The sequence below is a fragment of the Miniopterus schreibersii genome (genome assembly GCF_964146895.1).
Source record: "Miniopterus schreibersii genome assembly, chromosome: 7".
In the NCBI taxonomy this organism is placed as follows: Eukaryota; Metazoa; Chordata; class Mammalia; order Chiroptera; family Miniopteridae; genus Miniopterus; species Miniopterus schreibersii.
Window position 1 is genome coordinate 68,780,510 of NC_138108.1, and position 14,738 is coordinate 68,795,247.

Genomic DNA, 14,738 nt, shown 5'->3' on the forward strand with positions numbered 1-14,738 from the left:
TGGAAATCTTTCCCTCAAGAAGAGAAGAACCGAGGTCTCCTCCACCGGCTGGTAACACTCCTAGATATCTGTCTCCTGGGTCCATTCTTAGGGCATGAGTGGTGTGATATCAGGAGGCATGTTGAGTACAAGGTTCCCAAGATACGAGTGATGCCCAGTGGGCAGGCCGATCCGGGGCCGGTGAAGGGCAGGGGATACAGCCGCAAGGGTTCCCCTTCCCCTCACCTGCGGTAGCACACGCAGTCTCAGGTGCACTGCGGCCCACAGCACGGAGCGTTTTTGTTATACCTTGTAACTATCTTGTGAAAAGTGCATTTCTGTGTGTTAAAAGAATTACTAGAACTTCTCTCACCCTGTTTAGCATTAATTTTTTTTTTTTTTTTTTTAATGTGCTGGAAGCCACACAAAATGGAAGCGGCCCCGAGGCTCCCCCCGCCTCCTGGGCCCAGGGGCGCACCGGCCGCGGCGCGTGTTGGCCGGCCGGGCCGGAGCCAGGGGCCGCGGGGCGCCCTCCAACCGAGCTCCCTTCCGGGAAAGGAAGGCGCTGGACCGGGACACTACAGGGGCTAAACAGGAACAGCCAAAGGAACAGGAGGAAAATCAAGCGAAACGGAGTCGGAGAAAGATGGCCGAAGAGGAGGGAAGGAAATCAGGAGGCTGCACGCCCAGGGTACGTTTAAGAGAGGGATTAATGAACAGTGCAAACATGTCGCTGCTTTTCCCCGGTCAGCACTACCAGAAAAACGATGCCAACTCTCCCGCATCCCCGGGACTGTTCACACACCGATGTGGGCTCTTTTACAGAGTTTTACCAGCTGGTTTACAGTATATTTCCTCCAATTAGACGGCTCAAGCAGATCTAACTCATTTTTCTCTTCCATAGAGCTTTCCGCCTACCGTTCAATTACTGTAAGTGGAATGATCTGAAGAACATTTTAAAAAACCACCCAAAGATCCCACCTGGCTTCAGAAACCAAATGTTTCCAGGACCCAACCGCACTGCGCAGGCGCAAAGGCAGAACCCGGGCTTCCTCCGGGTCTTTGCATTTGGCGCGAAATCCCCGCCACATGGGCGGGGCTGAGGGAGAAGCCGCGCTCATTGGGCAGGTTTGGCGCGAAATCCCCGAGCTCGGGCGCCACGATTGGCTTCCGCTGTGCCGAGGACGAGGAGGCGGGGCTGAGACGGCGGCAGCGGCGCGCGCAAAGCGGCGGCGGCGGCGCGGAGAAGCGACTCGTGGCGGCGGAGTGTGGCCTCAGCGCTAGACGGCGATGGACCTCGCGGCGTCAGCGGAGCCGGGCGCCGGCAGCCAGCACCCGGTAGTCCGCGACGAGGTGGCCGAGAAGTGCCAGAAACTCTTCCTGGACTTCTTGGAGGAGTAAGTGGCGGGCTGTCCTTCCTCGCGAACTTCTCGAGCCGCCCCTCCCCACTTCCCGAGCCGGGGGTGCCCAATGCTCGGGAACCGAGGGGTCACACGCCTTGGGGAGCGGCCCACCCGCACTTGGGGCTTAACCAGCCCCCCGCGGAGCGTCTGGGACGGGCAGGGCTGGTTTCCAGGGGTGGAATCCACGGCGAACCCTCCCTCAAACTCTTACTGCGCCCAGTGCCCACGCTAAGCGCTTTACTCCCGTCATTCATTCTGCGCCGTAGCGGCCGTGTAGCCCGATTACCTGGGCAAAGCAGGCGCCGTGAGGATAGGTAACGTCCAGCTAGGCCGCACGTTGGCGGGTTCGGGCGAGAGGCAGGACTGGCATTGGATCCTGACAGAGGCCTGATGGGACCAGGCAGCCAGGACCCCGGTGTTAGGGGCACCGGGGGCCCCCGGCAACCCTTGGAGCCTGTGGAGATGAGAGTACTAGAGTGGACACTGGTTTGACAAGTGATCGGGTGAGCCCCGCCCCGCTGTAAAAGTAGCTGAACGTGCTTCCGCCATCCCACTCTTCCGTTCCTTCCAGCCTCCTCCCCCACTGTGTTTCTGTTTTTGTTTTTCAGTGGCTTTCTGGCCTTTGATAACCCCCTCCCCTCCCTGGCTTTCCACCGCTGTCTCCAGTTACTGTTCTTACAGATAGTGCAGATACTCACTTTTAGAGTAAGGACTCTGCTGCCTCCAGGATGAAGTGTAAACACTTTGGAATGTCCTATGAAATTCTGGGTTTTTTTATTGTGCTAAAGTAAAATACGCATAGCATAAAATTTAGCACTTTAACCTTTTGTTAGCATAGAGTTCAGTGGTGTTCACCTTGTTATTTGTACAGCCATCGTCACCATTCACCTTCAGGACTCTTTTCCTCTTCCCCAAGTCAAACTCTGCACCCATTAAACAGTAACTCCCTTTCCCCCACTCCCAATACTTGTGCATCCTTCAAAGCCCAGATAAAGATTCATACCTCCTATGAAACTGTATAAACCTTTCAGGCAGCACCAGCCTTTATGTTCCCAAGCTACTGTTTTCCATTATATCTGGTAATATAACTTGTTATATATATCTGTACCTGTCAGCCACTTCATCCTCAATGTAAATCCGTGTTACAAAGGTCCTCGATGTTTTGTTTCAATGAGTAATATGATTGCCTTTGCAGCCTTGCAGTTAACATATACCTAGATGCTGGGGATAATGGTAAACAGGACAGTCCTTGTACTTTGTTGGGGGAAAAAATGTTACTCCGTTTCAAAATACCGACTTTGATTTGCCATTGCTTATGGGAAAAGCCCAAATTCTGTACACCTCCTCTTCTCAGTGTCATCTTCCACAACTAACCTTTTATCTGTCCATACTCCTTCCATTTTTGTCAGCCACATACTTGCAGACATCTGTACTAGTCTCTCTACTGCTTCTTTTCCTTTCAGATTTTAAGTCTTTCAAGGCTGAATTCCAGTGCCACCTTTTATATGCATGAAGCCTTTCTAGATGTTGGGTAGAATTAGTTAATATTCCCCTATCATATTTCTTGTACTTCTTTTTTTTCTTTTTTCCTTCTTTAAATTTTATATGGAAAGAGCACTTACATGAGATCTAGCTTCTTAACAAATTTTTAACTGTATAATATCTTATTATTGAGTATAGGTACAATGTTAGAGCTTACTCATCTTGCTTGACTGAAACTTTATACCTGTTCATTAGCATTTTCCCCTTCCTTCAGCGAAGCCCCTGGCAAATACCATTTTATTATGAATTTGACTATTTTAGATATCTCATAAGTAGAATCATACAATATTTGTCTTTCAAGTGATTACTTTATTTTACTTAGTATAATGTCCTCAGGGTTTATCCATATTGACACATATTGCAGAATTTCCTTCTTTAAGACTGAATAATATTCCATTATATGTGTATACCACATCTTCTTTAGTCATTTGCGATGAACATTTCGGTTGCCTTGTACCTCTCCTTAGTGGGACTGTCTTCTATGAGAGTGTCAACCCTAGAGCAGGAACAACACTGTCATTTTCATCTGCAGTTACCTCTGACAGTGCTTTGCAGATAGATGTTGTTCAATAAACATTTAACAGAGTTAGAGCATGCTGTATTTGAAGAAGGAATGGATTTTGCTTCCAAACTAATCTCCATATTATGTAAAAAGAACAAAAAGCAAATAATGTTTGTATGATACTCTTTTTGGGGAAAAAACACCAGCTTTAGTGTGTGTGTCTACTTTTTATTCTGGTTCTTAAACCAACAACTAATCTGTCAGTTTTCCCTATAGAAATTGAGTCTTTAGATTTTGATTTTAATTTCTTCTTTCCTCACCCAAGGATATTTTTCCCATTGCTTTTCAGAGAGAGTGGGAGGGAGGGAGAGGGAGAGAAACATCGATGTGAGAGAGACCCATCAATTGGTTGCCTCCTGCACACTCCCCGACCAGGGCCGGGGATTGAGCCTTCAACCGAGGTACGTGCCCTTGTCCAGAATCAAACTCAGGACCCTTCAGTCCACGGGCTGACACTAACCACTGAGCCAAACCAGACAGGGCTGGCCTGAATTTCTTGATTTAACATTTCCCAATTTTAGTTATACTTAACAATAATAAAGGAATAGTTAACATTTGTTGATTAGAAAATATTAAATCAAGAAATTCAGGTTAAAATCTGGAGACCCAGTTTTTCTATGTCCTGGACTCTACATAAAACATTTTACAGCCCAGCCAGCATGGCTCAGCAGTTGAGCATCGACCTATGATCCAGGAGATGGGAGGTTCAATTCCTGGTCAGGGCACATCCTCGGGTTTCGGGCTCGATCCCCAGTAGGGGGCGTGCAGGAGGCAGTCGATCAATGATTCTCATCATTGATGTTACTGTCTCTCTCCCTCTCCCTTCCTCTCCCTGAAATCAATAAAGATATATTTTTTTATCAAGAAATAAAACATTTACTTGGCATTCTCTCATTTAATCTTCACATCTTATGAGATAAAGTGATGTAATCTGTTTTAACTTTTTTCAAAAAGGAGAGGTGCATGTTTAGATGATAAGTAACTTGCCACAAGTTACACAACTACTAAAATGGGCCTGTCTGACACTAAAGCTGATGATCTTTAACCAATACACTGAATTATCAGGCATTTGGATTCTTTACGATCTAATTCTTCAACTTAATCTGACTTGCATGTATCTGCAGGTTCCAGAACAGTGATGGAGAAACTAAGTACTTGCAGTTAGCAGAAGAGCTAATTCGTCCTGAGAGAAACACATTGGTTGTGAGTTTTGTGGACCTGGAGCAATTTAACCAGCAACTTGCCACCACCATTCAAGAGGAGTTCTATAGGTATGCTATATTAATCTTCTTTACTTTATTTTTTTTTTATTTTTATTTTTTTTTAAACATATCTTTATTGATTTCAGAGAGAGGAAAGGAAGGGGAGAGAGAGAGAAACATCAATGATGAGAGAGTCACTGATCGGCTGCCTAGCCCGCAACCTGGGCATGTGCCCTGACCAGGAATTGAACCCTGATTGCCTGGATCCTAGGTCGACACTTAACTGCTGAGCCACGCCTGGCCGGGCGAATCTTCTTTACTTTAAATTGGCATGGAGCCTGGGGGGCCAGCTCTTTTTGGACAGGAAGTGTTCATTTGTGAGGCAGAAGGGCAGCTGTCACAGAGGCCCTTTGATAACACCCAGTGGTCATTTTAGTGTTGCGCTAATTTAGGCCTTTCTGGAGCTGAGTATTTTTCACATGCAAATGTTGAAGACCATTGCTTTCTATATAGTTTTCCTACGTTTTAAGAAGATTGTTTACTTTGTGTCAGGAATTCAGTGCTATTCCTGTCATTCTTTTGATACCCCACTCCTACCCACCCCTGTAGGTGTTTTGAAAAAGTGTTTGTGTGGATCCTGTTCTTGATCAGGGATGTCTTACATCAGTGACATTCTTCTCTTAAAGTTTAATTTTTTTCTGATTATAAAAGTAATGTTTATTGTAGAAAAGTTAGAAAGTACAGAAAAGTAGGGCGAGTAAAAATCGTAATCTCACCACCCATAGATAACCATCATTAGCAGGTCTGTGGCAACAAAGTTCCAAGAGCCTTCTAGGTTTGCAAGCACAGTTTCCCAGGGAACTCCTCATATTTTGATATATTTTTGCATATCTGTAATTGTTGGCATCGTACTGTAGATAGAACATCCTGCCCTTTTCACTTAACAGTATAACATTTTTCCATGTCATATAAAACCCCTGGAAAATATTTTAATAGCCAATTGGTATTTTTTGGCAGAAATTAGTTATTATGTTTAACAATTTAGGCTTTAATTTTGTTAATTGCTATGTAAAGCAAGAGACATTTTCTAACACTAATCTTTGTATTTGAGTTAAATAAATGTGACAGTCTTTATAAATAAAATTTGGTTAAAGTAAACATTGTGAACAGTTGTGAAAGAAATGGAGACACAGTCCTATTCCTTTATCTGGTAAACTAGGAGATGGAGGAGTTGTCTCTGTTTCTAGTTATATCTGACCATCGAGAATGGTTGGAGGGATAAGCAGCAGATTATTGTGAAAGTATGCAGCAGTAAAACTTGTACTGACAAGAGGGAGGTAGAAAATCAGGGCTGATGGTAGAAACACCTATGCCCATACCTCATGCACAGGCCATGCAGCAATTCTGTCTCATGAAAGTAGCTAATTTTTGTCAGAGAACTTCAGATCCTACTGCTTCAACCAAGCTGCAGCAGCTATTGGGAACTTCTATCAGAGGACATGGGCCATTTCAGTCTAACCAGTCAAATGGGATGTTTTGCCAATTTCTTATGTTCACACATTCCTCCCCTGACCTCATCCATTTCTTATCAGTCAAGAATTAAACCTAGAAAAATACACTTGGCCTTGACACCAAATGAAAGGCTGCCTTGCTAGATTGTAAACTCCCTCCTCCCTCCCCCCCCCCCCCCCCCCCCCCCCCGATTGTTCAGGTAGAGTTTCCTTGGACAGAGAAGTGGCCTGCAGTGTGGTTCTAAATAATTATTTAAAGATAATGGATATTCGGGCACAGCATTTTATCTTTGGTGTTTCCACTGTCTTAGATCTATTTGTGGTGGGATAGGAGAGGGTTGAAACAGGCTCCTAAACCTGAACTAGATAATGTAAGTATCCTGCCTAGTTAACTTCTAAGGCTTGGTTGTAACCAGATGAAATTACTTAGCCTTAGCTGTTGGCAAATATGAAGGGGGAAGAAGGCCTTGGTAATAAGCCTCTTGAAGATTTCGGTTGATCATTTTTTGTTTGCTTTTCAGAGTTTATCCTTACCTATGTCGGGCCTTAAAAACCTTTGTCAAAGACCGCAAAGAGATTCCTCTTGCCAAGGATTTTTATGTTGCATTCCAAGACCTACCTACCAGACACAAGTAAGAAACTCTTCTTTGGAAGAAAAGAAATTTACCAAATAAATTACTTTTCACCAAAGGAATACATGCCTTTTTACCAAAGGCATCACTTAATTGTCAGAAAATTCAGGAGGTTGTAGTCTTAGATCTGTGAAGCTATGCCTAGTTATTCAAAAAGTTTACTTTTTCTAGGGAGGTAGTATGGGAAGTAAGTGAAGCAATTTCTGAGTATTGTCATATTTTAGGATACCTTTAAGGGGACATTTGGGGAAAGATTAGTCAAGTGAGAAATTTTGAAAACAGAACAGTCACAGAAATTCATGAATCGGTGGAAAATTTTGTCAGAGCTTAAGAAATTGAAATGATATTTTGAAAACTTAAGCTACTGAAACTACGTAATAGTTACCAAATTGTTTAATATAAAGTGGGTTTGTGGAGTAAAGGAAGTGTTTCTGAACTCGAGTCCAACATTTTTTCCCTTGATAACTTGACTATGAAAATAATATAGACTTATTTGGAAATTGTAGATAAGCAAATATATATTTGCATATAAAACAAAAACGGGGTCGTCCTGTTTTATAATTATTTATTTCTTTGGTGTCCTTTATTCACCAATGGGACATCTGTCTTTAAACAGAATTCGAGAACTCACCTCATCCAGAATTGGTTTGCTCACTCGCATCAGTGGACAGGTTGTACGCACTCACCCAGTTCACCCAGAGCTTGTGAGTGGAACTTTCCTGTGCTTGGACTGTCAGACTGTGATCAAGGATGTAGAACAGCAGTTCAAATACACACAGCCAAACATCTGCCGAAATCCAGTTTGTGCCAACAGAAGAAGATTCCTGCTAGATACAAATAAATCAAGATTTGTTGATTTTCAAAAGGTATTTATTAACTTCTGTTTAGGTCAGGTATAGCCTAGTAATTCACTTGTAAGCACCTGTAATTATTATTAAAAGTTTATTTAGACAATGTTAAGCTCAGATTTTATTTAAGTCAAGGGTCATCAAATGTGACTAAGATTTACGCCAAAAACTCTTAATGCAAATTTCAGTTATCAGTATATAAATGTGTTGGGATTTTTTGTGTGTTTTTTTTAAATATATTTTGATTGATTTCAGAGAGAGGAAGGGAGAGGGAGAGATAGAAACATTAATGATGAGAGAGAGTCATTGATCAGATGCCTCCTGCACTCCCCCTGTTGGGTATTGTGCCCGTAACCTGGGCATGTGCCCTGACTGGGAATTGAACCTCAGTCTCCTGGATCATAGGTTGATGCTTGACCCCAGAGCCATGCCAGCCAGGCTATAAATGTGTTTTAACCTTTGATAACTTGGATTGGAAGCTCCTTCAGACTGTGACAAAATATATTTGTTAAAAATAAGTGGTAACTATTATTATAACTAGAGTTAAGAAAACTTTGGAGAAGTAGAGACTTGTTGGTGTAAGACTTTAAGTAGGTGGTTAGGAGAGAGAAAGCATGAATAATAGGATAGGGGCAAATGGACATGTTTGTCAACATCAGTGGGGATTACCATGATTGAAGTAGAGGAGCCAAATTGGAGATCATTTGAGAGATGATTTGATGTAAGTCATAGAGGTACTTGGAGCCTTACCTCTCAGATTGAGAAGTTTGTACCTATCTTGATAAATAAGCGAAATATATTTCAGGGGATATGAATTTTTTTTTTTTAAAGGAAGATTAATGGGACAGTGGTTTGTAGTATTAAAGAGACTAATAATTAGTTGCAGTTACCTGGGCAATAGTTGGATGGTGGCAGTAAGAATGAAGGGGTGCGGGCTCTTAGTAACTCCTGGATATGCAAAGGGGAAAGAAGTTGCAGCAGTTTAAGCACTAAAGCATGGAAGAATGAGTTCCAGACTAAAATAACTAATATTTAATTCAGTTTTTAGTACTCACTTAGATTTCTTATATTAATCTGATACTTAGGGGGTTCTTTTGCTTTTTTTGGGTTTTTTTAAATATATCTTTATTGATTTCAGAGGGAGAGAGGAAAGGAGGGGAAGAGAGAGAAACATCAATGATGAGAGAGCCATTGATCGGCTGCTCAGCCCGAAACCTGGGCATGTCCCCTGACAGGGAATTGAACCCTGATCGCCTAGGTCTATGCTCAACCACTGAGCCACACTCGGCCGGGCTCTGATACTTAGTTTTTAAGAAGTACATGCTTTACCAACATCTTTGAGTAGGAGATACTTTATATTTGAAAAAGAACATGATATAAAAACCCCATACAAACTGTGAATAGATTGGGCCTTGGTTTGAAAAGAAAACAAACAACATCTGTAATAAAGGACATTTTTGACAATTGGGGAAATGTGAAGATGGACTAAATAATAGACATGGAATTAAATACTATTTCATTCTCTTGGTGTGATAATGGTGTTGTGGTTACATCGGAGATTGTCTTTATTCTTAGGAGTTGAGTGCTTAAAATATTTAGGGGTGAAATGTCTTGAAATTTACAATAAAAATAATAATACAGTGAAAGTATGTGTGTCTAAGTAATTTTATCAGTTGTATTGAGATGGAGGGTATAAATTATATGAAATTTTTTGTAAAATTTCCCTGAAAATTTAGAGAAAGATGGAACACAGAATAGATATTTAACTGCGCTGTCAATTTGAAAAAAGAGAAACAATGCTTTTTAATGAGTGAAAGTGGAGATTTTAAATAGATATAATCTTTTACCAAATTCAAAGGAGTTTTAGGGTAATTTTTATGATAATGATGGCACATGTCAGAAGTCTGAACAGTGAGATAGTTTAGAATATGTCGATATTTGTGGCATTTAATTTAGCTTGTATGGCATTTGAACAAGATCTTTTATTCTTAGGTTTTGTTTTTGTTATAGGTTCGTATTCAAGAGACTCAAGCTGAGCTTCCTCGAGGAAGTATCCCACGCAGTTTAGAAGTGATCTTGAGGGCTGAAGCTGTGGAGTCAGCTCAAGCTGGTGACAAGTGTGACTTTACAGGAACGCTGATTGTTGTGCCTGATGTCTCTAAGCTTAGCACACCAGGTTGGTAATCTGAGGCTCAAATTTAACAAATTCTGTTACCTGAACTGCAGAGTATCTAGCTTTTTGTACCATGTCTTATTTTGGGCTACCAATCAAAGGGCGAACAGAAGTATGATGAGAATAAAGACATGGATTTTGCTACAAAAGGTACTAGTCTAAAAAAAATTCAGCCTACGTTAACTCTTTGGACTTACAAGTTTTGTTTATTTGAGCAATTTTGACTCTGAGCATCTTCAATATTTGAGCTGTAAAACTACTTATCATTCAATCTTTCAGGAGCACGTGCAGAAACTAATTCTCGAGTCAGTGGTGTTGATGGATATGAAACAGAAGGCATTCGAGGTCTCCGGGCCCTTGGTGTTAGGGATCTTTCATACAGGCTGGTCTTCCTTGCCTGTTGTGTTGCACCAACCAACCCAAGGGTGAGTCTTAGTAGAATAGCAAAGCTTGAGAAAGAGCTCTCCTAAGGCTGTCACAAAGTTAGAGATTTCTGAAACCTTAGTTATCTAATCAATGTTAAAGGTATGGGTTGTTGAGATTTGATTTTTTTAGTTTTAAAATAAAATCTTTTCACATCTGTCATTCTGACAAGGAAAAGCCTTCTTGTTTTCATGTAAGAGCTCATTGCTGGTACAAATTATCCATGGTTGGGGGTTTTGTTTTTTAATTATCACAGTTCCTCTCTCGTGCTCTTGGAGAAAGTACAAATAGATTTAGTAATCTGGGAAGTAAAGTAAATTGCTTTCTGAGAGTGATGAACCCCCGGTGTTATAGTTATTCAGAACTTGATTCTGTGTCCTGAATGGGAAAGCAGGTGGAAAGAGTTTCATAAAAGAGAAGTGAGCATAATACAGGCTGGGACAAAAGTAGATTTACAGTTGTGAGTACTCAAAACACAGGGTTTACTGTATTATTTATTAATTATTGTGTTATTTTCCATACAAACAACTGTAAACCTCCTCCCACCCCTCCTTATTCTGTCACTTTGTATCATTGACTGGCATTTTATTATGCCCATCTCTTGACCATTCAGATCTATTTAGATAGCAATACAAAACAGTGGTGGTAGCGATTTTTTTTATTGATTTCAGAGAGAAGGGAGAGAGAGAGTATTAGAAACATCAATGATGAGAGAATCATTGATCAGCTGCCGCCTGCATGCCCCCTACTGGGGATCGAACCCACCACCTGGGCTTATGTCCTCTCCAGGAATCAAACCGTGACCTGGTTCATGGGTCGATGCTCAACCACGGAGGCACACCAGCCGAGCAACTCTTGTTTTTAATTCACAGGACAAATGACAAACTCTTCAGGATCTTGATTAACTTAGGCCTTAACTAGTTTGGGAATTTAAAAAAACAACAACTTCATAGTCAACAGATTCTGAAGTTGACCTCCCAGACTATAAAGTGAAGTGCCTTCTCTTTCACATTATTTTGACTGTTTCTGTACTAATATTTTTGCTTTCTACTCTGTACCTCAGTTTGGAGGGAAAGAGCTCCGAGATGAGGAACAGACAGCTGAGAGCATTAAGAACCAAATGACTGTGAAAGAATGGGAGAAAGTGTTTGAGATGAGTCAAGATAAAAATCTTTACCACAATCTTTGTACCAGCCTGTTCCCTACTATACATGGTAAGAGTTCTATCCATTTGTGGCATAAACTTGAAATCCAAGATAATGATTATAAAACAACATGATTTCTTAAAGCAAGTCACTTATTAAAGGACAAATATGTTATTTCACTTAAAATGAGGTACCTAGAATAGGCAAATTCATAGAGATGGAAAGGAAAGAGGTTAGCTGGGGTAGAGGAATTAGGAATTACTGTTTAATGGATAGAGTTTCTGTTGAGGATGATGAAAAGCTCTAGAAATTAATAGGGGTGATGGTTATAAAACATTGAATGTACTTAATTCCACTGAAATGTGCACTTAAAAATGGTTGAAATGGAGGGAAATGGTTAAAAATCTGTTGTTTTTAAAATTTTTAGAACGAGATTTCTTGATGTCTCTTGGTTACATGTACATGTCTACAGTTTTGGTGGTTTCACATTTTCTTGGCTTTTGGTTGCTAGGTGTTTGCTGTCATTAAAATCCTCTTATGTGTTAAAGGATATAACTAAGTTTTTAGGCCTCATGCTTTACCCTTTTTTTAATCCTTACCTTCCTCACTCAGTTGGAGTTAAGGCAAGAACTCATAAGATAATGTGTTTTTCTCTTAGGTATATATTTTTTTATCATTTATAATTACTCTAAATGTTCGGTAAATGAAATTGAACTGATATTCTTTATGGATTTTATAGTGTTTTCCTTTATAAATGAATAGGGTCAAAATTTTTATGCTGTGTCGTTTTTCCCATAAATTATTGTTTTATAACAAATTACCCCAAAATTTAGTGGCTTAAAACAATACACATTATCCCCTGCAGTCTGTGGGTTAGAAATTGAGAGAGGCTTAGCGGGGTGGTTATGCTCAGTCTTTCATAAGGTCGCAGCCAAGATATCAACTAGGGCTTCAGTCATCTGAAGGCTTTGCTAAGGCTGGAGGATCCACTTATGAGAGGCTCACATGGCTTACCTGTTAGTGTTGGTTGTTGGTTGGCCTCAATTCCTTGCCACATAAGTCTCTCCCATAGGGCTGAGTGTCCTCATACCACAGCAGCTGGCTTCCTCCAGACTGTGTGATCCAAGAGAGCAAAGCAAGGCAGAAACAAAATGCTTCTCAGGACTTAGTCTTATAAGTTACACACCTTCACTTGCACATGCACTGTCTGTTAGAAGCAAGTCACTAAGTCCAGCCACACTTAAGGAGAAGAGAATTAAGCTCCCTCTTGAAATGAAGAGTACCAAAGAATTTGTGGGCTATTTAAAAACTACCACACCTCCAATACATTTCTTTCATAGGCTAGAGAAGTTCTGTTTGTGGAATAGGTTTTTTAATTTTCTACTTTTAAGAAGTGGTTTTGTAAATGTGCCTAGCACTTTGTTGATGGAATTTAGTCATAATAATTAGCACAGAAATATATTTCTTTTAATAGTAGGTTTCTAAAGATCCAGTGTTGCTTTCTAATTGTCCGTTTCCTTCTTATATTAGATTTATAAATAGTTCTTAGAAGCATTTTATCTAATCCCTGTCAGTTCAGTTAGCATGAATTTGTATTCAGCACTGGTCACTGTTGGTAATACAGAAGAAGTAAGTCATGGACCATTTCTCAAACTTGCTAGAACTGCAAGACATGCCATTAGAAAGAACCAGCAAATATGATAAGCTGTGGTGGACATTTTATTTTGGGGGAGAGATATTTGAGGACTGCCATATAGAGAGAAGCTTCGTGTAAGTTAGTAGGACTTGTGAACAAGGAAAGGCTCTTAGAAGGGTGAGCATCGGCTTGTGTGACACTTGTAGTACAAGTGAAGAACTGGGACAGTGGTTGGCAACTTTAAGTTCACAGAGCAAGAACCAAGATTAGGAGCCAGATATTTTTACTTCAGTCTTGTGCTTTGCTTCAGATTTATCTGCTCTTTTGGATGGTAAACCTGTATTCATAATTTCCTATGATATTGCTTAACCTCATGTTGAAAAATACCTTGGGTTTTCATTTCAGGCAATGATGAAGTAAAACGGGGTGTCCTGCTAATGCTCTTCGGTGGTGTTCCAAAGACAACAGGGGAAGGAACCTCCCTTCGAGGGGACATAAATGTTTGCATTGTTGGTGACCCAAGTACAGCTAAGAGCCAGTTTCTCAAGTAAGTGTTTGCCCGAGGTGTAGTGCAGCAGGAAAAAGCAGTGTGCATAGTTCCAGACTCTATGCTACCAAGAGTGCAGTCAGTGTGCCTGTACTGGAGCAGGAGTATAAATTAGGACGGTGTTGAATATATAACTCATTTAGATTAAATACACCTTAATTTGTTTAATAGAATGTAACAACATTTTACAATTTTTTGGAATAGGGAAAAAATTGCCTATATAACTTAAAAAAGCATTTCCCTAGCCGGTTGTAGTTTATTTTAATGATTATAGATATGGGTACAGTGAATACTGTGATGTATAAATTTTTATTTTTTTGTTTCCTTTGGGTATATTCCAACTATAACATTGCTGAGATTAAGAGTACAAACATCTTTAAGGTTCCTAAATAGGACAGACACACTTTCCCAAAGTAGTGCTATAAGCATGAGACATTTTTTGCTAGCCTTGTCAGCATGTATACAACAAGTACTTGCTTAATTTTAACTTTTTTAGAAACTTAGAGATCAAAATAATAGCAGCCCTTTTTTGAGCACCTCCTGTGTGTGTATGTGTATGTTATGTCTTATCCTACCAGCACCCAGGCATGTAATAGCCTCTTTTCTCAGGGAGGCAAACAAAATCTCTTAGAGCCTCAGTAACTTGCCCATTTTCTCATAGCTGACAAGTGATGCTAAGCCATGAATATTAGAACTCAGATGTATTTGACTGCAAAGCATGCGGTCTTCGTACTATATATCAAGATGCCTTTCTTTTATTTGGGAAATTTGTAGCGTGGTACTGTTCTAAAATATAGAACATTTTTAGTTGGTTTGGAGTTTTATAATTAAATATTCCTCTTAAGAAAGTATATCAAGGACTGTGTTCCAGATTTGAATAACCCTGTGTTAAAGGGAATTCTTTTTTTTTTTTCCTCTTTATTCCTACCTCTTGCCTCCCTCCCACCGCCACCACCACCACAAAAAGATGTGTTACAGTGTTGCCTCTGATAACAGTATTGTATTGTACATGACTGTCCCAGGAAAATAGCCTTTTTAGCTAATAGAGTTTTTACCGTCTTTATTGCAATATAATTTAGATATCATAGAATTTATCCTTTAAAGTATACAATTCAGTGGTTTTAGTATATTCACA

At 40.5% G+C, this 14,738-nt stretch overlaps 1 protein-coding gene across 1 annotated transcript in view; it reads left to right on the plus strand.

Moving 5' to 3' along the window:
• Positions 1–1,173: 1,173 nt before the first annotated feature.
• MCM6 (minichromosome maintenance complex component 6) overlaps positions 1,174–14,738 on the plus strand; it is a 30,595-nt gene continuing 17,030 nt past the window's right edge. Inside the window, exons 1-8 of the mRNA XM_081142004.1 lie at positions 1,174–1,376; positions 4,611–4,757; positions 6,721–6,831; positions 7,448–7,697; positions 9,690–9,855; positions 10,132–10,277; positions 11,339–11,489; positions 13,462–13,603. Of these exons, the coding sequence (XP_080998130.1) occupies positions 1,270–1,376; positions 4,611–4,757; positions 6,721–6,831; positions 7,448–7,697; positions 9,690–9,855; positions 10,132–10,277; positions 11,339–11,489; positions 13,462–13,603 (1,220 nt within the window). The 5' untranslated portion in view covers positions 1,174–1,269. The remainder of the gene's footprint in view (positions 1,377–4,610; positions 4,758–6,720; positions 6,832–7,447; positions 7,698–9,689; positions 9,856–10,131; positions 10,278–11,338; positions 11,490–13,461; positions 13,604–14,738) is intronic.